Source organism: Triturus cristatus, chromosome 7, assembly GCF_964204655.1.
Source record: "Triturus cristatus chromosome 7, aTriCri1.1, whole genome shotgun sequence".
Lineage (NCBI taxonomy): Eukaryota > Metazoa > Chordata > Amphibia > Caudata > Salamandridae > Triturus > Triturus cristatus.
Window position 1 is genome coordinate 51,025,370 of NC_140590.1, and position 25,181 is coordinate 51,050,550.

Sequence of the window (25,181 nt, forward strand, 5' to 3'; positions counted from 1 at the left end):
TGACTCACAATAACCTTAAACCTGACTGATCACACCACCCACTACCACCTCTAGCTCCAAAGAACGGCCCGGCCCCATTCTCTCCACCCTGAATTACACTCCACATGTTGTCAACTCCACCAAATCCCTTGGTATTACTCTAGACAAGAACCTCACCATGCAAAAACACATCAGTGACATCACTAGAGGAGTTCACCATCAGCTGCATATCCTTAGTAAACTAAAACCTTTCCTCCTCGTGGCTGACCTCACGTCTGGCGACTCATGCCCTTGTGCTTTCAAAACTAGAATATGCTAGCGCTACCCTAGTGGGCCTCTCGAAAACATCACTTGCTCCACTTAAGGCTACACTTAATGAGACAGCCAGGCTCATCACAGGTTCCAAAAAAAAGTGATCACATCACCCCTGACCTTCGAGCTCTGAATTGGATACTATTCAAGGCCCGGATGCCTCTCAAAATTGCTTACATGACCCATTAAGTGCTGCCCCATATTACCTCTTGCTACGTGTCCCAGAAACCGACCCTTTCAGGTGGAAACAGATCCTCCAAATGCACAATCACCTTCTCAAGCCACAAAAATCCAAGAAAAAGAAAACCTACAACTGATCCTTCTCTGGAATGGCCTCAAACATTTGGAACTATCTCCCTACTGGGATCAGATGCAACCCATCCATATCCCTCTTCAGGAAAGGAGCAAAAAAATGTTCTCTCGAACAGATTCCTCTCTCACTGAGTACTTGACCACACCCTGCTTTCTGTTGAGACCCCGCCCCCATCTCTCCGCTGCCTCCAGCCACTCCGTAATTTGCCTGAGTCCCGGACTTATGTTACACTGCACTCCTCACGTGAATCTATGCACAACTACCTCAGGGAAAACTGTGCTTTGACTCTCTCCATCCTTGCATCTCCCTTCCTCAACTACTGCAGAGCTTTTATGTACTCTATCATTTGCATTCTTTTTTGACTTATTGTTGCTATGTACTTTCACGCACACTCTATGTAACTCTGGTTCCGGCTGCTACTTTCTTACATACCCCACTGTATTTCATCTACTCCTTTCCCACCGCTAAGACCTACTTTTATTTGCTCTCTATGTACCTCAAGTTTCGGCTGTAGTGTTTATTCTGTTAAGTGCTAGTTTCATGATCCTAAGTGCTATGTTGTCATGCTCATTCACTACCTCGGAGACATAATATTCACCTACTCTCCCTTGGAACTCCCTACTATGTTTTTCTCAGAACTTTTCATCCTCATATCCCTCTGTCCATCGGATATCTCGTTTATATAACGTTGATATATATTTGTATTTATGTTGTATGTAACTTGGGCCCGTTCTACTTTGCCTACCTATCCGTTGTATACCGCCTGCCCTTTTTACCGTTACTATATACTTGTATCTATTCTCGATGGACCTCATGTTATTGTTGTTGTGATTACTCTGTAAAGCGCCCTGATTCCCCCGGGTCTAGTTTGCGCTATATAAAACCCAGAAAGAAAGAAAGAAAGAAATGCCTTAAAACATCTCTCTCTCTGGAAGGGGAGTGCCGGTTGCGGGGGTGCCTCCACGCTTAGCGGCCAGAAGCGCAGTCCCAGGCACCCCCGGGAGAACTTCCCTCCTGGATCAATAATGAGCGAGTCTGATATTTATTGGGGAAAGGATAAGTGGTTGCGGGGTCTTGGTGTCAAAGACTCCCGGAGGCTTCTCCAGAATGGTGCCCGGGGACCCGCCGCGTGCCGCGTATTGATCCTTCCGGAGCTGAGAAGGGCTTCTAGCAGCGCTCTCTGCTCGTTAGAGCCAAGCAGAGGCTGAACCACTCCCTTGATGCAAGACTGGATCAATATGGATGCCGCAAACTACCCCCTCCCCACCACATTGGAATAACACAATCATTGTGGCTGATTTTCTCCACCTTGGCATGATGCACAATCTATATCGCTGTTGGTACATGCCTCCCTCCCCTCCTTAGTGACATCATGCACATTGTAGAGCGCTGTTTGCACCTTCTCCCCCCATGTTGTAATATACAATTTGTAGTGATGTTTGTATATGCCCCATCGGTGGCATGACACGCACTCTATACGCTTGCTGGTATCTGCCCTCCACCCCCAGTGCTATAATAATGCCATGTTTGCAATGCAAATCGTGATTTGAGAAAAGATGTCTGTAGCCGAGATCTATTCTGAGCGGAGTATTTTCTTGTGCGCAGAAATCGCCCGACATTGCGAAATGCAAAGATTTCAAGCCGTTTTGCGAATTTCGCATTGAATAAAATTCTGAAACTATGCAAACTCTGTAGCTGTAATTAACGTTTCTCGCCGGCCAAGTAAAGCACCAGCCTGGATGAAAAAGGTCCATGTTCGGTAAACCTGCTTTTGGAAAAATGTTATTAAACTGTCAGTTCAAGGGTTTATCATATTGAGTTACGCCTCAAAAAGCGATGTTTGAGGTGCCGCAGGTTTGTACGGGTGCGAAACGCAAAAACACACAACTTTAGCCAGTAAAGTTGAGTGTCGTTGGGAAACTTTCCGACTTTACAAAGCTTGTCGAGCTCTCTGGCTTTGTCCAACTTCACTTGCAATTTCTCTTCTGACAAAAAAGAGGCAATTGTCATTTAAAACTTGCTTTGAGGAGGGGCTTTTAATTCGAAGTGTTTTTGTTTGTTTTTTACTCCAGACGTTTTTCAGTCAACTTTTTCTCCTGCTCTTTGTGTTTTTGTTCCTTATTGTACACTTTTTAAGGTGTACAAACACTGGAAAGCTTATAACAAGAGCCGTGCAAGTGTGGGCTTGGCAGCACTGCCCCCCTGTAATCCACATGTGTGAAGTGAGGGGTCATACAGGGCCTGTGCCGCCGTGCGTCAGATGCGTGCTCTCTGACTCTCGCCACTGCACACAGTTGTAAGGTTGCGTCCTGACCGAGAACATCTTCGGCCTCCCTTTCCCAGACTGAGCCACCTTTCTGCGCAGGTCTCCGTTCTCATTGGGCCAGTGTCACGAGCAGGAGTGGAGACCTACACAGGCATTACCACATGTGCTCAATTACCGCATAGCCCAAGCGCCCACAATGGTGAGGGAATAATTGTCGACTTTTGTATCCCTGAACAGGTGAAAGCATTTAGCACTTCAGGGTGATTCCCAATTCGGGTCTGCTGGACTCATAAAGATGGCCTAAACCTCACCCAGGAGACTCTGAACTCATCGATGTTGGCGATTCCCAATTCTGATCTGAGGACTCGTAAAGATGGCCTAAACCTTACCCAGGAGACTCTGAACTCATCGATGTTGGCGATTCCCAATTCTGATCTGAGGACTCGTAAAGATGGCCTAAGCCTCACCCAGGAGACTCTGAACTCATCGGAGTTGGTGATTCCCAATTCTGGTCTGAGGACTCGTAAAGATGGCCTAAACCTCACCCAGGAGACTCTGAACTCATCGATGTTGGCGATTCCCAATTCTGATCTGAGGACTCGTAAAGATGGCCTAAACCTCACCCAGGAGACTCTGAACTCATCGATGTTGGCGATTCCCAATTCTGATCTGAGGACTCGTAAAGATGGCCTAAACCTTACCCAGGAGACTCTGAACTCATCGATGTTGGCGATTCCCAATTCTGATCTGAGGACTCGTAAAGATGGCCTGAGCCTCACCCAGGAGACTCTGAACTCATCGGAGTTGGTGATTCCCAATTCTGGTCTGAGGACTCGTAAAGATGGCCTTAGTCTCACCCAGGAGACTCTGAACTCATCGGAGTGGTGATTCCCAATTCTGGTCTGAGGACTCGTAAAGATGGCCTAAGCCTCACCCAGGAGACTCTGAACTCATCGGTGTTGGTGATTCCCACTTCTGATCTGAGGACTCGTAAAGATGACCTAAGCCTCACCCAGGAGACTCTGAACTCATCGGTGTTGGTAATTCCCAATTCTGATCTGAGGACTCTTAACGATGGCCTAAGCCTCACCCAGGAGACTCTGAACTCATCGGTGTTGGTGATTCCCACTTCTGATCTGAGGACTCGTAAAGATGACCTAAGCCTCACCCAGGAGACTCTGAACTCATCGGAGTGGTGATTCCCAATTCTGGTCTGAGGACTCGTAAAGATGGCCTAAGCCTCACCCAGGAGACTCTGAACTCATCGGTGTTGGTGATTCCCAATTCTGGTCTGCAGGACTCGTAAAGATGGCCTAAGCCTCACCCAGGAGACTCTGAACTCATCGGTGTTGGTGATTCCCACTTCTGATCTGATGACTCGTAAAGATGGCCTAAACCTCACCCAGGAGACTCTGAACTCCTCGGTGTTGGTGATTCCCAATTCTAATCTGAGGACTCGTAAAGATGGCCTAAGCCTCACCCAGGAGACTCTGAACTCATCGGTGTTGGTGATCCCCAATTCTGATCTGAGGACTCGTAAAGATGGCCTAAGCCTCACCCAGGAGACTCTGAACTCATCGGTGTTGGCGATTCCCAATTCTAATCTGAGGACTCGTAAAGATGGCCTAAGCCTCACCCAGGAGACTCTGAACTCATCGGTGTTGGTGATCCCCAATTCTGATCTGAGGACTCGTAAAGATGGCCTAAGCCTCACCCAGGAGACTCTGAACTCATCGGTGTTGGCGATTCCCAATTCTAATCTGAGGACTCGTAAAGATGGCCTAAGCCTCACCCAGGAGACTCTGAACTCATCGTTGTTGGAGATTCCCACTTCTGATCTGAGGACTCGTAAAGATGGCCTAAACCTCACCCAGGAGACTCTGAACTCAGCGGTGTTGGTGATTCCCAATGGCCTAAGCCTCATGCAGGAGACTCTGAACTCATCGGTGTTGGTGATTCCCAATGCTGTGTTTCGGCGTCATTTTACCAGGGCGAAAGGGCGTGTTTATGAGAGCCATGCGCCAAGGCTATCAAATCGATTTATGAAGCCACGCAACGCCACCCTGCGTGGCTTTGAGTGGCCTCATAAATCATGAGTAAGGCAACGGTGCTCAAACTGCTGGGCCGCCTTACTCTGCACCTGAGAGGCGTTCCACGGGCGTTGCGGTGGGTTTTCACAAGCTACACCCATGGAATTTGATGCTGCCCCAGATTTACAAAGTGATGTAAACCTGGGGAAGCTTCAAATCCATACTCCTCCCGAGGTAATGTGTAACAAGGAGAAATATGTTTATTTCTCCTCATTTGAAGAGGAAAACACCTCAATGAATTGCTTTTGTTCAGGAAGTTGCCAGCACAAAACAATCCTGCCTTCAATAGTGGCCCCTGCCAGGGTCCCTATGTTTCAACAATGGCACCTGCCAGGGTCCCTATGCTGCGGGTAGGCTGCCGAAACGGCACCAGCGCAAAGACAAAGAACAGGAATGCACTGTATTGCATAAATACGGTGCATTCCCGCCCTTTCACTGTGGGGTAGGGCAGCGCAGCAAGGTGACTGACTGCGCTACCTGGCACCAAAATGCTTAAAGCAGAAACCGGTTACCTGTATGGCAGGAGACCTGAAAGAAGACAAGACTGATTTCGTATTGGGCCAGGCCCGCCTACCTGTATAGGATGCCCCACCCAATGCTCGGTTTAAGATAGTAAAGTGCACGCACGTTACACCGTCCACACTTCGTAGATCTAAAAAAGGTCCTGGGTGCCCTTTTCGGGGCCACGTTTTACCATAAAGTTATCTGTACCCTGTGTGCAGGAGTACTTACTCATATGTTTATGTATTTGTATCAGCCGTGAGGGTATCCTGGTGCTGAGCAGGTGTGTGTGCCTGGCCCTGCCTATGGGAGTTTCCTTAATTGAAATCCAGGTTTTCAGGTTGTTTTAAATTTGTAAAGCACACACTTACATATTGGCTTCAATGCACTGAGACAAGGTTCAGCTTTTATCATAATAGTCTCTTTTGTGCTCCTCTTGCTCTAGTTCAACAGCTGCTTAGAAAATCCAGATGTGACTTTTACAGAAAAACAAATGAGTGTCTTCCTGGTGACACAAGAGAGTTACTGGTTAAAGCCTGTAGGGTCACCGAGAGAAGATCTAAGAAGGATAGAATATGCTACTGATTCCCTTCAGTGATTTGGTTGTTAGTAGAAAGTCACATCACCAAGTCCCGCGAGACTATGAGGCTGCCATGATTGAGCATTGGCGCTGGGACTTGCAGATGCCGGCTGGTGTCACATCAGAAGCCATGAGGCGTGATGCAACTGATAAGGCTCAACAGATTGGAAATCCATGGTCGATGCACTGCGGTTCCCATCAGATACTAGACCTCAATGAACCGCAGTCTGTTCTTGATTGGGATGTATTCTGTAACAGAGATGCGCGCTGGGACGCAGAAGCAGAAGATCCGTTCTGGAAACGCATGATAATGTCTCCATTGCCACACGTCTTACTTCTACTCACAGATCTTCTCTGGCTGAGCGAGCTCATGGTATACTCCTAGAATACCAAGTTCTAAATGTTGCGCTGCACGAATATTGCAGCCAGAATATGGATTACACAAATATCATGAAGATAAGGGTATACCTATCTCCACGTACATGTACATATGCTTAACTCCACATACATGTGTATATATGTATGGAATTCCAATCCTGGCAGACGAAGAGCAGACAGGCACAGACTCCGTGAAATACTGGCAAAAAGAAGTTTAATCCAACAACAGCAAGACGCGTTTCGACGGCGAACCGCCTTGTTCACTTGTCTGTTACACATTGCAGTGACACTTACATATGTTAATGTGCAGTTGTCATGGCAACCACCACTCTGTCATCATAGACATAAAGAATCATGACCGAGCTAACGGCATGACTTGACAAAAACACGAGCAAATCTGATAAACGTGTTTAAATTAAATACATGTAGAAAATTAAACACATACATATATTATTAAGCATATATATATGAAAACGACAATTAATCAAGCTTATCCAAAAAAGAAACAAAGTGTCTCGTGTGTCTCTCTGTCCTGTAAACATATATGGACATAGAAGACATGAAAAGAAGCCCACAAGGGAAAATACGAACTTAGAATGTTTTAAGTACACACGGTGAATGCATGCTACAGCTGTCAGGAAAAATACCCAAATGAGATTACTAGATACAATTTATAGTCGTAATGGAAGAAGCTTTCAGTTTAACGTGTCTCACCCGGGTGTCTGTCAGTATGTAGAGAGTTCAAGTGAACATTCGCAACAGAGACAGGCGCAGCCTGGGAGGAAATGGGATACCGAGACATAGTGTCGGCCTATTAAAAGCAGAAAGGGTCTATTGTGGTCCTAATACAACGACTGGTGGGTAGGAAAATAAGAAGGTATTTCACCTTGCGCGCACCGTGCATCGTGCGCGCACCGCGACCGCCACTCTATCACAAGGATGATGTCATCAGTGATGTCATGAGTGATGCCACTGACCATGTCTTGAGTGATGTAATATGTGACGTCATCAGCAGTGGATTGCGGGCGCGCGAGTTATAGTTATCTGAACTAACTATAACGGGGGAATTTCATTGTTTTTTTACGAGAGAAATATCCACCTAACTATAACCTGTGTGAAACCTATGGTTTTTTAAGTTAATTTGCAAGGTTTTTTAAATGCTAATTCCTAACTATAACCTGTGTGAAACCTATGGTTTTTTGAGTGAATATATATATATATATATATATATACAGATATATATATATATACACACACATACATACATATATATTCATATATATTCACTGAAAAAAGCAAAGGCTAAAGTAATGTTATAATTAGGTGAATTAGTCAGTGACAACAATAACGGTTTGAACAAAAAAACACACAGAAATTCACATTATCTTGAGACCCCGCTGTGCACTACTTATAACCCCACATAATATATCACTCATGACATGTTCTACGACATCACTCATGACATGATGATGACATCACCCAATGAGTGTGCTAGTTTGCTGTATAGTTTACAATAATGGGGGGTAAGTACCATATCACTTGTATACCTAATTTATTACAGCCTAGGTCCAGCTAAGGATATTAACAGCCTTATTCTGAGTGTGGCGGTCTTTGGCTGGCACCGCCTCGGTTCTAAGAAGACCGCCAAACCGTGTAACACCTGCATGCTGGATTAAGAGTATTATCCAGGGTGGGCGGGCGGTGTAGTGACGGTGTGTGAGGATGGGTATATTGGGCTCGTAGGAGAGCTTATACAGCATACCTAGGCCATGAGAGTGCTAACTGCTTGTCAATGCATGGTGTGGTAAGCACCATGTTATGCATGCCACACAGTGCACGCACACCCATTCACTTGTGGGGTGGCCCATCATGAGCCCCCTGCACCCACCCTGTGGGCAGATTTGCCTGGGGGCCCTTCCGCCAGCCTTTCATGGTGGGAGCATAGCCGTGAAATGGCTTGCGTAAGGGCTAGTCATGATATGGACTGCGGTGCTGGGATCGGCACAGCCTCCATTCCTCCTCATTTCACACAACGCAGGCACCATGGGATCCATGATCATGTCGGTGCTGGCGGTGTTGTAGTGGACAGCTGGTGGTCTGCCCACCGCACTCGTAATACTGCGGGTGGACTATGGTGGTTGGACCACCACCCCAAGTATGGCGGTCCCAGTACCCTAGTACTCGTACTAAGGCTTTAACTGTTTACAAAACACATGTGCTCCTAATGCACCATTGTGTAGAGAGGTATCGAACACATTATAAATGTTTGCATTGAAGAGTAACCCTGTGTCCAGGTGACAGTTGGCAACGTGTGTCCGTTATGTTCCACACAACGTTTTACTAGTTGTGTGCAGTGCTAAAATAATAATGACGCCATGCTCATTGATAGACAGCGCCTCTGCTAGTTTGCGACTGGCTGCAGCTTTAGTTTACAATTATCTCATTCCAATGGCCCTGCTCTTTGCCAAATGCATTTCTCTGTCTACCCTGTCTCCAAAGAGGATGATAAATAATAAATCAGCTACTACGTCAGTCACACACCTCATGTATGAAATGCGGATATTATTATAATACCCTGTCTGATGTAAGTAGATGTTGAGGAAAATTAATCTAATGTAAAGAAACAGACTATATAGATTTTATTTGGCACATTTGTCACTGTGTATCCCATATGCCAAACTTGATATAAAATCATGCACTTACTACCACTTTACTCACTGGCCTCGCCCACCACCACGTTTTCCAACAAATGTATTTGCTGGGCAAGAACCAAGGAAAGAAAACTTGACTTTCTTTACTGCAGGGGGTAGGGTAGGGATTAGACGTGTAGGCTAGAACTTAAAAATATATATATATATAATAGAAGGGCCACTAAACTGATCACCAATTCATTATATTTGGCTTATTCATTCACGGTTCAATTCAAAAGGGAAAAAGCTGAACAAGTGTAAATTAATCTGTTATGGAAAATCATAATATAATTTATGGAATCACTTCTCATGGGTATCACATAATTAAATGTGGCACATGCCAAGAATGTCCCACCCACCCTTTCACTTATATACCATTTCCTTTCTTTTAAGATGCCTTCTGTTCTTTCAAGTCTCCCTCAAACCATCAAAGCGCATTATGTGAGATTTTGCTGCATTTGCAGATAGAATAATCCTTAATAACTCAACCACCGATGTGGCTCGTAAAGCTGAAAGGGGAGGTGTTCACCTCGCAGTAATTTTTGATGACGAGCGACATCATGGCAATAGCTAGTGAGCATAGTAATTGCAAGAAATATGTGACTTACCACTTCCCGTCCCTGCTGCCGCTTCTCCACCTGAAACTGAGCTATCGCCGTCTCCTCCTGCAGTGGCACTGGAGCAGGCATCACCGATGTTCTGTGTGGCTAGAATATAAAATATTACACATAATTTAGACCCCAGATACACAGCCCCAAATACAACAGCAATGCAGCACTACAGCTCAGTTAGAACGTTTCTTCCAAATATCACTCTGGGCATTGGTTTGGTTGGTTCACAAAGTTGACAAGCCAGGCATGGAATAACTCTCTATGAAAAATCTATGGGGTTGGGTGGCAATTGTAATACAAGTAGGAACGCATACTGTTTTTACAGCCTTGCTGCACTGTCATTGGAAACTGGAGATGTACTGTAACAATAAATGAACGGGTCTGCAGCGGGGGGGTGGTCCATGATGACCATGGCCACTGTCTCGTGAACTGAACTGTGTTAGAGCTAGGCATAAGCAGGAAATGGAAAGCCTTCTGCACAAGCATACATGGTGATTTTTATTTAAATACTAGCTTACTTGGGCCTGCCATCCGAATCTTCATGAATCACGATAGCATCAACATTCCAATAGACAAAATACCCCAAGATTCTAGGGTTCCACCCTAAGAAGTCTGCAACAATCATAAAAGGACTAACTGGGATTAGCAGAGCCCTCGGCAGCGGCGCTGGTGATCGGCGCTGGCTAACCAGCTTGCCCTGGACCCTTGGAATCGTCCCTCTTCTCCCCCTTGGGTGCTGATGAAAGAAATTAGGGAGATAAATACGAATAGATTAGTGATTCTATTAATAATCTCCACAAAATGTTTTATGAAAAGCAAATGCAGTCTCTAAAACGGATCACCTATACTACTACTAGTTTCTTTTGACTTGAGTCTATCGACTGTCATTAAATTAATTTTCCAAGTCTCCTTAATGAAAACTACATATAGCAGTTAATGATCTTTGGTTTTATTTTATTCCCATTTCTCAACACCCTTGATGAGCCAACTCAGTCTCCTTTTTTTGCAATGCATATATTCATACTTCACATAATCACTGTGAATTCAATTAAATAAATAACCTGGAACTGTACGAGCTACATAAACAAAGTCACAGAGAGTACGCGCTACTCAGTGATTACAGAAGAAACAGTCTGCAATGACCTCTTTATTAATCAGCCAAAGCAAGCTCCTGATGAATGCGATTAGGTAGCGGCACCTGCTTAGCAGAAATTAGAAACTGGACCACACAATATTATACCAGCATAAACTTTACTAAACACGTAACTTACCTCTGAGTGTGAGCAGCATGCTATTCAGATATGTTTTTTCATTGTAGAACCCAAACACAACAAATAATTAATACACACGAGCCCCGTAATCTCGACACCTAGCAGGTCGAGCAGATCCTGCTCCCTGTTAAGAATGTCAGCCCAGGTGTTCCTCAGCTGCTGGGCAGTGCTCCAAACCTCACTGTGGAGCAGCGTGCACCGGCGCACCGGCACCCCACAGGGAGAAGGCGCTACCAGGCCTGCCTCCTGCTACCAGCATAGAGGGGCGGTGGTGCTGCACAAAAAAAAAACTAGTGCTGTCACATCCCCTTCTTCAAAGATCACTTGGGACAGCACACCTGGGCAAAAGCGCCGTCCGCATGAAAGCCGCCCCTCTGCCATTGCGCTGGAAGGGGAAATAAGCTAAGATGGGAAAGGAAGGGAAAATAAAGAAGAAAGAAATAAGGAAAGAAGTAGGGGGAAATAAACTAAGTCAAAAAGTTACAAAAACACACAAAAATATAAGCAAAAACATAAAATACACAAAGTCGCACACTATTATTAAACGTACATATTAGGGGTGAAAAAGTAACATAGGATGAGGATAACAAACATTAATAAGAGATTAAAAATATGGCCCAGTAACATAACATAGAGCAGAAAAACAAGATGGCCGCGCCAATGCGAACCGCGCGGTGCTGTTCGTGCATCATTTAGAACGTGAGCACACTTCAGGACCGCGTAGTGCTTTTCCCATGCGATTTTGGAGCGCATGGATGGACTCCGCGCTCCCAACACGAATAGGCGTGGTGGCAAACTGCACAAACGTGGAACTCTGCGTAGCACAGCAGAGTTTTTTTGTGACTCAGTGGAATTCTGCGTAGTGGGACTCCGCAAACGCCCACCAACCCCTTAATGTTATGTAGATCGTGTCCACTTGCTCTTGGGTAGCATTGAGCTGATTTACGACTGTTGGAGTTTCCGGTCTCTATGTGGCTCATTAAGTTGTGCTGTGCTCAATAATGATAGTGATGAGTTATCTATCTCCCTGCTATGTGCATTGTCCACATCACTGTTCACTAGACTGCCCCTCCGCATGGAATTCATTGTCAAGCCAAGGGCAGTGTCAGGGTTTGAGACATTATCCAGAGGAATGACCTGTTTTACAAGTAACTGAAAGTGAATCCGTTCTAGCGCTCAAGGTGTGAAATGTGCAGTGAGCAATAGTTGAAAAATAATGTGACCTGGGACGTATGCCTTCTGGAAAGATGTGGGCTCCGTACCCATCCTGTGCATTGTGCTGATTGACAAAACTGTCTGCCTGTAATACATAAAATGGAAAGTGACAGCTTTACCTCCAAATTTTTGCCCGGGAGCTGGGGCCAACTGTTTGATCTGACACCCTTGGTGAGGTATTCCTCCAACTTTTTGCCTTTTTTGTTTTTGCTGACTTTGTATTTTCTGGATTTAGGATTCTGTGCTGGTGCTCTGTCACTAAAACATGGTAACATTTCCTTTCACTCTTTTGGCACATTTAATGTAGTTTTATGTCCTGAGTAAAGTGGTATAACCTATACCTAAGACAGGTAAATGAAATGCTACTAGTGGCACTGATTGTGCCACCCACTTAAGTAACTCTTTTAAACATGTCCCAGGCCTGCTATTGTAGCCTGTGTGTGTAGTTTTACACTGTCATCACCTGGCACAATAATTGTTTTGCCAAGCATACAACTTGCTTTTTACTACATATAAGCCAAACCCATGGTAGGGCCTAAACAGCCCATAAGTTAAGGTGCTGTATATTAAAATAAGTTGGACAAGTATTTTTAACTTTTACATATCCTGGTAGTGAATACCTCTTGAATTAGTTTTTCACCACTACAAGGACTACTTCTCCCATAGGATCTTTGGGTTATATTATTACATTAAATAAATGATAACTTTCAATTGGGAGCATGCAGAAATGTAAATTTGGTATCTAAAGATTTTTTTTTAATACCTTATTTAATGCTAAAGTATGATTTATAGTAAAATTTCTTAATATAACAATTTTATAAAGTGTCATTTTCAAATCCCAGCCATTTCGAGCATGCAGCGTGAATCGCATGACTGGGTGTAGCTTGCAGTCCGTCCTTGTGTATTACAACCAGACATTGAAAGAATAGGGGAATAGTGTGCAGGCAGGATGGGCCATTTTGAATGAATGATTGGGGGGGAGCTGTCACCTACCATACTTGAAGATCACAAAGACTCAGCCTCAGCACACTCGCAAAGGGTTTCACACTGGTCTTTTCTGCCCCCAAACAAGCTGGGACAAGACCAGGGAGGAAGGAAATTCCAAGCAACTTTGAGGGTGGGAACCTCTAGAAACATCTCCTTCTTTAGATCTGGCACCAAGGATAAATAGTGGACCCTCAGACCCAACTCTTCAGTAGCCCTGGGCTGTAAACTCTGCTCCGCTGGTGGAGTTCACAGAGTTTTACCTACTCTGGTCTCTGTTTGGAGCACGAAGTTCGGCAAAAACTCTGCCCACACCACGTGGCAGAGTTTACTGGCGTTCAGTGACGCTCACCCCGAATGTTTGACCTAAACCACCACATTTAGTTCATAATAGCATTCATTCAGTGGAAATTGATCATTACGAAAGTTAACAACCATTGTTTAGACTGCAAGTTGCCCTCGGCTCCACCTCAAGCCATTCAGACAAAACCATCAATTGTTCATAATGAGGGAATTCTCGAAAGCAGACCTGAAGTAAAAGACTACGACGGTATCCTTGGAAGGCATTAGACACATGACATGACTTCACTGGGTGTGGGGGAGGGTGGTAGAGCTATAGGTGTGTTAGGGAAGAAAACTGTGCTGGGAGGGATGGGCAAGAGTCCTGGGGGTTCCCCTTGGCATTACTGCTTCAGCAGGGAGTCATTTGCATGCTCTTGCAGACAGCAGGCACTCCCTCGCCACTTATCCTGTGGGAACCGAGTGCAAGTTTAAGGAAAGAGGCAAATGTTCTTAAATCTATAGTCATGTGGTCTCTGGAGAAGAGATTGCCAATAGACCACTGCCCTGATGCCTTGCGTTTGAGTGAGAACTGGTCCTGCATCTTGAACCCAGGACCACCAGAGTGACTCCAAGGGCTAGCTGGCTAGCCTCCTGATGAGAGCCTTAGGGATAGATACAACATTTTATACCATTTTGAGTTTTTTAAAAATTCTCCTTGTCTGGCATTCTTGCCTTTTTTTTTTATTCACCCTTACTGTACCGTTCTGTCTGTAGCTGTGGCTACACCTGCAAGGATGGAATTTGAAGTGGCAAATCTTGATAACTACATTGTGGTTGAGCTCAATGGGTTTTCCATTGACTGGGTGTACCTGACATTTGGGCTTTGTGTATTCCCCCTAGACAGTCACACACAATAGAGAGCTTAGGATGCCTGGATGGGGCATCACTGGCAGGATGGGAGGGCAGAGATGTGCCCAGCCCTACTTAAACGCGAATAGGCTGTGTCTTGGCTTTATACAGAGTATTGAATACCCACTTTATTTAGTCTGGATCCAGGACAGGAAAGGCAGGATATCTGAAGACTTCAAAGGGAAATCTTTAGAAACTTCTCTTACCTTCCAGAGAAAGGATACCAGGTATAAATATTGGACCTCAGACATCACCTCTTCAGTACACTTCTGGACCTGTGGTGTCTTCAAGTTGATCTTTTGAGCTTCCTTGTGTTTTTACTACAGTGATCAATAACAAGCTGGACAATTTAAATAAACTTATACTTAGAGTGCAATCTACTTCTAACTTTGCACAGGCTGTTTGTTGTACTCCCCCAAGCATCACGAACTTGTCATCACTCCAGCGTTCCTTGACACCGTCTTAACAAAGATAAAAGGGTTTAGAGTTGGTCTGGGCAATGTCTATTCCTGGCTGAGGCAACACACCAGGTTTAGAAGAGGGCATTTTGGGCATCAGTCCGAAGTTGGTCCATGCTCTGCTCCATCGAGGTGAGCCGCTGCAGAATGTGGTGCAGCAGTGGCCTGTTGCCATTCTGGGGGCGGGTGGCAGTAGCTGGCTGGCGGCGGCTGCTCCGGCGATGGGATCCCTGGGAGGCTGAGTGTGACCGGCTGCATTGGGGACCAGGAGCTGAGCATTGATCCCCTTCTTCTACTCTTCCAGGACCACCAGCTGCCGGTATTCAAGCTGGATACGCTCCAGCCTCTGTCGCCGCAAACTGGCCGCTCTTTCCTTCCTGTCGGGCTGGTCCAGCTGGACCAGCAGGAGCAGCTATATTGAGAAGAGAAAAATTGTAAATGAGGCTCTTTGCAAATAATTGTTTTAAATAACAGCGTGGCACAGTCGCAGTATATTGCTGGTCCCCTAAGGCCAATGGAATTTATTTGATGTGATGATTATGATTAAGGGAATCTCAAGGCCAATTTTGTGTTTTCTTTTATCCACACATGTCGCCAAACATGAAAAAAAGCAATGACTGATTGGCAGAATAGTAACAGGCAGACTGGCAGAGAATAACATCACAGGATTAAAAAACAGTGATTGGATTATTTTTCTCTTCTAAAGGCCTTCCAAGTAAGTATAATAAACAGAGGCAGACACTTTGAGTTGATTCTGTAGCACTTTTTCTCCAATTTTTCATAAAAAACAAACCTTAGCTGTATTTTGGCCAATTCCTCGGTCCCCTCCAGGGGAGTCCACAAACCCTAGGCACCTTTAGAATCCTCAAGAAGATGGAAGAAAAAAAACTAAATTTGGCGTGTATACCGTATGTGGACAAAAAGGTACAGGGGCCTAAGCGCGAACTACCCCAAATAGCCACAAAAAGGCTTATCACGTGGTATGGGGAGGCCTAGCAGCGAAGGGGTTAAAGAGTCTTGTATCACCCTCTCTCGTTCACTGAGATCTGCGACGGTGCAACCCAATAGATTTTTTAAGATAGTGTAAGTCTCTTGCCTGGGCACAGCTGGAGCAGTCTGATATTTAATGAGAACTGCAGCATAACCAATTTCCTTCAAGGAACTGAGCCTGACGCTGCAGGAATTAAAAAAAAAACTCTTCTCTATATAACATTTTTTGTATATTTGCCACAGAAGCAAATGCCAGCAGCTTTTAGTTAGGAGATTTGTGTGCCCCCTGGGTCCAGAATTTGAGATGATATCCTGTGATTCCAGAAAGTTGAGCCCTGGATGGGCTTCATTAACCTTAAGATGTTTCCTCTGTTCAAGATATCGTGGGGGCCTTACGTATGATAATCCAGAATGAACAACAATTTGGCATTGGACTATTACAGGGCAGCTTGCTGAGTAGATCCATGGTTTCTAGTAGAGCCTGGAGAGTCCTAAAGCATTGTGACCTCCCTGGTTTTCCTTCACCAATGGGCTGCACAACAGCTGCTCTGTATTTGGGCCCATTTTGGGACTAGGGTCCGGGGGGAGGGGGGGGTACGAGTCCACTTGTTCCCTTGCGATTGTGACTCAGATATTTCCTCTTTTGCCCTGGGTGCACAGCCCAGGGGAGTCGACTGGGCAGCCGGGGTTATGCACATCTCCTGTCTCCAGGGGGCTGGATCCGCCCTCCTTTCCCAACTGGCTCACTCTTGTAACAACTTCCTCATCGCTCAGGTTGGTTTGGCTCACAGAGCTTTAGATTTGTCTTGTTTATGTCTTTGGCACCTGAGTTTGGTAGGACATTTATGTTGGTCGAATGATTGAACTTTGTGGACTGATAAGTGCCACATTTTAGGCTCTGCAGAAAAAGTGTGCAACAGGGCAAAGATTCTGCAAACTACATACTAAGTATTTTAAACTGCCTCGAGTTATTAGACAGAACAGTGTCAGCATGACAATTTCTGCCTAAGATAGAAGACCTTGTGCACCAGGTACTAACGTATGTGCATGTGCTTGTTTTGCTTCAGAAGATGCACTATTTGTAAAAACATTTCGACCACAGTATGAAGGCTGCAAGTAGTATAATCTTTAGCACCTCCAGACATTGTTATTTTAAGCGGATAGTGTCACTGTTGCATAGAGTGTACACTATTCTTAGTAGATACTTTTTAAAGTCCTGTGCTGTGTTTCTAATGAGAGTTCCACTTCCTGCACACTGTGTGGTACAAGGTAAACTCTCTCCACAGACTGAATACTGTTTGCAGTACCCACTTCACTACTCATATCAGCTTCATTTCTCAATCTAGTGTCAGTGACTGTCAGGGGTTTGGCTTTCTCTGTACAGTTGTATGCACAATGAACACGGTATGCAAGGAGGGTGTCCCATGTATCTGTGGCTGATTGTTAATGTGAACTACGCTACCTGTGAAGTCTATGGGATAGGGTCAGTGTGGCACATAACTAGGGCTCCCGGTTTTATGGTATTTATTTTTTTAACATTTCCGTCTGTATTTATCCATATTTATTTTTCGGTCTTTTAATCTGTATTTATCCACATTTATTTTTATCACAAGCAAAAGAAGACACTGCAGCTAGTATTTTTCCACATTTATTTAAATACTCATGCACACTTGCACTCAGTTGTTATAGGTTGTTGTAACTGTTTTTGAAATTGGAGCCTTACTTATTAAGGGCAAATTTCTTACCTGTCCTCTAAGAAACGATTAGTGGTATTGATTAGGTCTCATTTGTGCAGCTGCCTGGTAAAAGTCAAAGCATTACTCCCTCCTTTACTTGCATTTTATCAGCCATCACACAAAGTCTGCTCGAAGGATAAAATGCAGAGCACATACGGTGCAACGGTCACATCTGTTATTAAGTGCTACTGTTCCAGACTCTGACCCAAACACCTCTCAGTCAGCCTCACTGCCCCACAGGGGTGAATAAACACTGAGAGGTGGACCCAGGCTTTATGCTGATAGATGTTGGAGGCATGCCTGCCTCCGTGCCCTGCCCCCATCGCTCTCCTTCCTCCTCCCATACTGCCTATGTCCTGGGGATGTTTTCACACCTCTTAATGGACGTTAGCTGCTTGCATTGCTCCAACAATGTACCTTATACCTGCTTCAGTTACATTGCATTTATCCTTTGTCTTTGGGCTTGATATAGTGGTTACAGTATAAAGCTGTCATGCTGTCACAACAGTAAAGCTTTGCTGGTCTGCATTAATTTTATTTGAAGTGGAGAGTGGTCTATTTAAACAAGTGAGTAAGGCTCGATAAAATGCACCTTTGGAGGGAGGGTACCTGTTTGTTTTTGAAGCTCGAGTTTGTGAAAAAGCGGCTGCTGCCTGTAGAAATGTTTTTGCGTGAGCACCACAGTGTAGGGCCTTTTAACCAGAATAATCTGGGTCACCTTCAAAATGTGCAGGAGTACGAAAGTCACAGGACTGCAGCTATCCTCAGTGGGCAAGAGTCACAGGCCTTTAAATGAGACACAACCAGCACTTTTCCACAGCGTTTCTAGGATTTTAATTGTCCGTAAAATCACTTCATGGCAGAGAGCAGACACTTTGTTCCTAAATGCTGATTAACACATATATTTTTAAAGGGCCATTTGAGTTTCCTGAATATTTTCCATAGCAATTGGATTCTTATGCCCAGCAAATGAAGCACTGAACATTGAAACGTTTACTTCTGCAGACACGGCGCTCCTGGCTGCACTTGTTCACCCCTCTCCAGAGGGGCAGGTTGATGGCAGTGGTTTCATATTTCTTTCCCAGCCCTTGTGCACCTCAGACATGGATTTTCAAGAGGAACAAAGAGGTAGCACAAGCATTTGTTTTCCCAGTATTTTTCCGTTTTTTATATATAAATACAGACAAAGAAAAAACGTTTTCCGTCTGTATTTATATGTAAAAATCCGTTTAAACGGAAAACCGGGAGCCTTACACATAACCCATGCTTTCTACACCTAATGGGGTTGTTTCTGTTATGGCACCAATCATGCCTCATAGTCTTCTGAGCTATTTTGTACTCACTTTTAGAGCTCTAATGCTTTACCAGTTTATAGAGCGATGTTTACAAAAGAAGCTTGGATGATGTCATCAGTAATGTCATCAATGATGTCATTTGAAATGTCATAAGTGATGTCATAAATTATTAAATAGAACATGTTACGAGGGAAATAATATGTGAGATCATAAGCTGTGAATGCCGGGGGTGCAAGTTAGAGTTTGCTCTGCTAACTATAACTGGTGAATTTCTGTGTTTTTTTTTAGTTCAAAATGTTAATGTTGTCACTGACAAATTCACCTAACTATAATGTTGCTTTAACATTAGTTTATTTCAGTATATTTGTAAGATTTTTTAAAACACTTTTTTATGACACCTAACTGTTACTGTAAACTTTATTTTTTTCAGAGAATTTGGGGGATTTTTTAAAAGTAAAGTAATATTTTCTTACCATACATAAACCAATCCCCGCCAGGCCTGGCCAAAGGCCATGTATAGCTGGGGGTTGGCCACAGGGCCTTATGTTTTTAAAAGGGGGCCTCTCCTAAACTTCTTCCTCTCTGCCAGGACCTCTGAGCCCCCCTCCTTGACTTCTTACTCTCTCCCAGGACGTCTGACACCCATCTACTTGACTTCTTCCCCTCTGCCTGGGTGTCTGGACCTTTTCCCTTGACTTTGTACCCTCTGCCACGACCTCTGAGCCCCTCTCCTGGACTTCTTCCTCTCTGCCAGGACCTCTGAGCTCCTCTCCTTGGTTTCTTCCTCTCTGCCAAGACCTCTGAGCCCCTCTCCTTGGTTTCTTCCTCTCTGTCAGGACTTCTGAGCTTCTCTCCTTGACTTCTTACTTTCTACCAGGGCCACTGAGCCCCTCTCCTTAACTTCTAACTTTCTGCCAGGATGTCTGACACCCATCTCCTAGCCTTCTTATCCTCTGCCAGGACCTCTGAGCCCCTGTCCTTGACTTTGTACTCTCTGCCAGGACATCCGAGCCCCACTCCTTGACTTCTTACCCTCTGCCAGGATATCTGAACCCTTTTCCTTGACTTTGTACCCTCAGTCACGACCTCTGAGACCCTCTCCTTGACTTCTTTCTCTCTGCCAGGACCTCAGAGCCTATCTCCATGACTCCTTACTCTCTGTCAGGACCTCGGAACCCCTCTCCTTGACTTCTTACTCTCTACAATCTCCTTGAATTCTGCTCCTCTGCCAGGACATTTGAAACCTTTTCCTTGACATCTTAGGACCTCAGAGCCCCTCTTCTTGACTTCTTACTCTCTGCCAGGACATCTGAGCCCCTATCCTTGACTTCCTACCCTCTGCAAGGACCTCCGAGCCCCTCTCCTAGACTTCTTACTCAGGACCTCAGAGCCCAACCCCTTGACTTCTTCTTGCTATCTGCGAGGACATCTGAGCCCCTCTCCTTGACTTCTTACTCTCTACCAGAAACTCTGAGCCTCTATCCTTGACTTCTTACCCTCTGCTAGGACTTTTGAACCTTTTTCTTGACTTCTTCCCCTCTGCCAGGACCTCTGACCTCCTCTCCCTGTCTTCTTCCTCTCTGCCAGGACCTCTGAGCCCTTCTCCTTGACTTCTTACTCTGTATAAGAGCCTCTGAGACCCTCTCATTGATGTTTTACTCTCTGTCAGGACCTCAGAGCCCCACTTCTTGTCTTCTTACTCTCTGCCAGGATCTCTGAGCCCCTCTCCTTGACTTCTTACCCTCTGCAGGGACCTTTAAACCCTTTTCCTTGACTTCTTCCCATCTTCCAGGACCTTCGAGACCCTATTCTTGACTTCTTACTCTCTGTCAGGACCTCTGAGCCCCCCCTCCTTGACTTCTTACTCGCTGCTAGGACCTCTGAGGCCCTCTCCTTGACTACTTCTTACTCTCTGCTAGGACCTCTGAGCCCCACTCCTTGATTTCTTACTCTCTGCCAGGACCTCTGCGCCCCTCTCCTTCACTTCTTACCCTCTGCTAGGACCTTTGAACCCTTTTCCTTGACTAATTCCCCTCTGGCAGGAGCTTTTTACCATTTTCCTTGACTTCTTCCTCTCTGCCAGGACCTTTGAACCTTTGAACCCTTGTCCTTGACTTCTTCCTCTCTGCCAGGACCTTTCCCTCACACTGGTCTTTGTTCCTCCTCCAGATTCCTCATGTGAAGGTGGGTCCAGAAGAAACGCCCAAGCTCCAGTACCTGCGCTTTGCCTCTGTCAGCCTGTACCCCAGCAACGAAGACATCAGCCTGGCAGTGTCGCGCATCCTCAAGTCCTTCAACAACCCTTCTGTCAGCCTCATCTGTGCCAAAGCTGAGTGTAAGTCAAGCCCCAGTGTGGATCTTCTACCTGAAACCTCTGCCATAGTGCTGTTTACACTGTATAGAGCTGTAAACAATGCGCCCTGTGTAAATAAACAATGCATCGTTTACAACTATCTGTTGTAAGGCGAGTATGCCAGCTTGTTATTAGAAGAGAGGGTTGCAATGGCCTGACTGCTGCAAGGCTGCTATGCATTTATCACTTATAAGCAGCCGGTCCTGTATACCCCTCCATCTGCAATGTGAAAGGTATACTGTATAGCATTGGTCTTCAAACTATATAATGCCATGACCCCATGTTAAAAATGGAATCAGAACCTCAGAATGACAATCACATTTTATCACAATTATTCTGTAGAATAAGTAGCTCTAAACATATTTAATAGTTCACACATTGCAGCTATGCTCAGTTGTGCATTTTTAAATTAAAATAGATGATTGCCCACATCTATGAAGTGTTCCTTTATCTGAAATGAGGAGGGATTTTGAGGGGTATTTTGAACCTCCTGCCCTTTTGACACCTACTTCCAGTCACAACATGAGTGCCATTTTTCAATTAAATCAATGCATTGATTCCAACATGATGCTCCTCTTGACCTGTTTCTGGGCCCCCATAATCAATTCAGCACCCCACAGGGAAGCCCACCCCCCAGTTTGAAGACTCTGCTGTATATGTATCTCCAGTAAGCAGTGCACATGTATGTTGTATATGCGTTATATCTTTTGTATCTTTCTGTTTATTAACACTGCACCTTGTATACCATTCTGGAATGAACAGTGAGAGTATGAGGGACTATATTCCTGTTTGCTACAACTGTAGCCTGTTGGACACCTGTCAGTGGCAAGCAATGTCCGATGTGGTCCCTTATGGCCCAAACATAGTCTGCTGCTAATTGTCTGTTGCAAGCATAGTCCACTGCCTACCTACCTGGTCCAAACATAGTCCACTGCTTAACCACCTGGTCCAAACATAGTCCACTGCCTACCCACCTGGTCCAAACATAGTCCACTGCCTAACCACCTGGTCCAAACATAGTCCACTGCCTACCCACCTGGTCCAAACATATTCCACTGCCTACCCACCTGGTCCAAACATAGTCCACTGCCTAACCACAACAGATCCAAACATAGTCCACTGCTTATCTACCTAGTCCAAACATAGTTTGCTGCCTACCCACCTGGTCCAAACATAGTCCTCTGCATACCCGCCTTATCAAAACATAGTTTGGTGAACATCCGCTTGTTGCAAGCATAGTCTGCTGCAAACCCATCTATTTCAAACATAGACCGCTGCATAACTGTCTGTTACATACATAGTCTGCAGCATACCTGTCTCGATAGATAGATATATTTTATTTCGGCACCGAGTCGTAAAAAGTTTGCATACCTGTCTATTATAAACACATGCCTGATTTATATTTTGGCGGTGTAGATACTCTGTCGCAACAGTGACTGTGGGCCTGTTACAGGGATTCTCCACATACACAGAACTAGGCGCAGGAAAATGGGACCTCGGTGTATAAGGGCTAAGCCTTACCACCACCTTAGTGCCCACGAACCCAGGACCGAATTTCTATAGTGTCTCACTCGCTCTTCTACACACTCATGAATAAGCAAATTATTAGACACCTCAGAACACAACACTCCCGGATCTCTCAGGAATCACGGTAACAAGACACACCTTTTCGCTCACACTCACGTACCTGTCCACAATAAAAACGTACTGAAACACGGATATAGTTTAAAATGTTTATTTCAACTATCGTGCTCTAAAACTCAGTATACGAGCCACAACCAGTTACAAAATACATAATATCAATACAGTTAGCATTGCAGCAAAGCCATGTATCATAAAGGGAGATGTCATCATCTAAAGACAGTGGATAAAGGCCTATAAGGCCTAACCACCCTCCCCTTGGCAAGAAGATGTATTATTATATAATAGAATATCTCTGGGCTTTGTCAGCAGACCCCATACCTTAGTGCCTAGATGGTATAGCTACATCATAGGAACTGCATGGCTCTTCTCGCTGGAAAGCTCCCTCTCCAAGTGTGTGTTACCTAATCATGCATCCACATAATATCAAAGCACGAGTCTCCAGCAGCAGCTGTGTTAGCATGTTTTGTCTAGGTGCTAAGGACTGACCAGAACAGAATAACAAGGGGCATTGTTGATCGACCTTGCTCACAGTGTTCCAACTAAACTCCGGGAATAAGCTGAGAACGAACCAAGCAGATGGTCTCATGTGAAAGGCATAAACAGAGTCTTGCAAAAACAAAGCCATGTAATAACTTGCGCAAAAGCAGCATCATGGCTGCTGGGCTCATGCTAACTTAGTGATGTCAACAATGTCCCTATCGGCCACGTGACAGGCCGCCCACCAAATTTATATACTGGCGGACCTTAGGTTTGATCATGGCTGAGACTGCTCTTGTATGCTACAGTTCAGTAATGCCCCATGAAGCTGTGTTCAGACTCAGTAACTCCCATTGGTGCTCCACTCAGACTTGCTGTTACCCCACACCTCTGTGCTACGGTTCAGTAATGCCCCATAAAGCTGTATGTTCAATCTTCGAAACCCTCTTTGGTGGTACGCTCAGGTTTGCTGTTGCCCCACACTTCTATGCTACGGTTCAGTCCTGCCCCACAGAGTTGTGTACAGACTCGATAACACTCTTTGGCACTATGCTCAAACTGGCTGTCACCCCACACTTGTATGCTATGGTTCAGTAATGCCACATGAAGCTGTGTTCAGACTTCGTAAAACTCTTGGGTGGTATGCTCATGTTTGCTTTTACCCCACTCTTCTATGCTACAGTTAGTAATGCCCCACAAAGAAGTGTTCAGACTCAGTAACGCTCTTTAGCTCTATGCTCAGACTGGCTGTTCCCCCACACTTTTATGCTACAGTTCAGTAATAGCTCACCAAGCTATGTAGAAACGCACTGCATTCTTTAGGTGTTGTATCACTCACAAGTACACATACACCAAGCACAAGATTTAAAGACTGCACACACTACACAGTACTACATCCTTCAGGTACTGTACGACACGTAGGCACATGTACATCTAGCACATGCATGCACCATGCACACACTGCTCAGTACTGCTCTATCCCTTTATTGCACCCTTCTCAGCACACATATACCCAGTGCAAATACATCACCACTGTGCAGAGCTTCACACTACAAAGTGCTGCCCTCATTTTCTATTACAAGGCACAATACTGTGTGGATTCTAATTAATCACTGCCATGTTACCTCACTTCCTGTAACTGTCTCACCCTTTCTGCCCCCAGGTCTTCTGCGATTGGAGGAGCTGATCAGACAGTTTCTCATTTCACGAGAGACGTTGTCAATTCGGATGTTAGATGACAACAATGACCCTACCCCGATCCTGAAGGAGATCCGTGACGACAAGGTGTCCACAATCATCATCGACGCCAACGCGTCAGTGTCCTACATTATTCTTAAGAAGGTAGGTGGTGAGGGCCAACCATGATAAAGAGAGCTCACACTGACAAGGCAATGATAAAGAGAGCTCCCAATGGCAGAGCAATGATAAAGAGAGCTCCCACTGGCAGTGCAATGATAAAGAGAGCTACAACTGACAGCACAAAGATAAAGAGAACTACAACTGGCAGCGCAAAGATAAAGAGAGCTACAACTGGCAGTGCAATGATAAAGAGAGTTCCCAATGCAGTGCAATTATAAAGAGAGCTCCCACTGGCAGTGCAATGATAAAGAGAGCTCCCAATGGCAGTGCAATGATAACGAGAGCTACAACTGGCGGTGCAATGATAAAGAGAGCTCCCACTCGAGTGCAATGATAAAGATAGCTCCCACTGGCAGTGTAATGATAAAGAGAGCTCCCAATGGTGGTGCATTGATAAAGAGAGCTACAACTGGCAGTGCAATGATAAAGAGAACTCCCACTGGCAGTGTAATGATAAAGATAGTACCCTCTGATCGGACAATGATAAC

The 25,181-nt window shown here is 45.1% G+C and overlaps 1 protein-coding gene across 1 annotated transcript in view; it reads left to right on the top strand.

The window, feature by feature from the left end:
- Positions 1-25,181, top strand: part of GRIK5 (glutamate ionotropic receptor kainate type subunit 5) — a 1,516,626-nt gene that overhangs the window by 1,208,161 nt on the left and 283,284 nt on the right. Inside the window, exons 7-8 of the mRNA XM_085615595.1 lie at positions 21,030-21,195; positions 24,497-24,675. Coding sequence (XP_085471721.1) covers positions 21,030-21,195; positions 24,497-24,675 — 345 coding nt within the window. The remainder of the gene's footprint in view (positions 1-21,029; positions 21,196-24,496; positions 24,676-25,181) is intronic.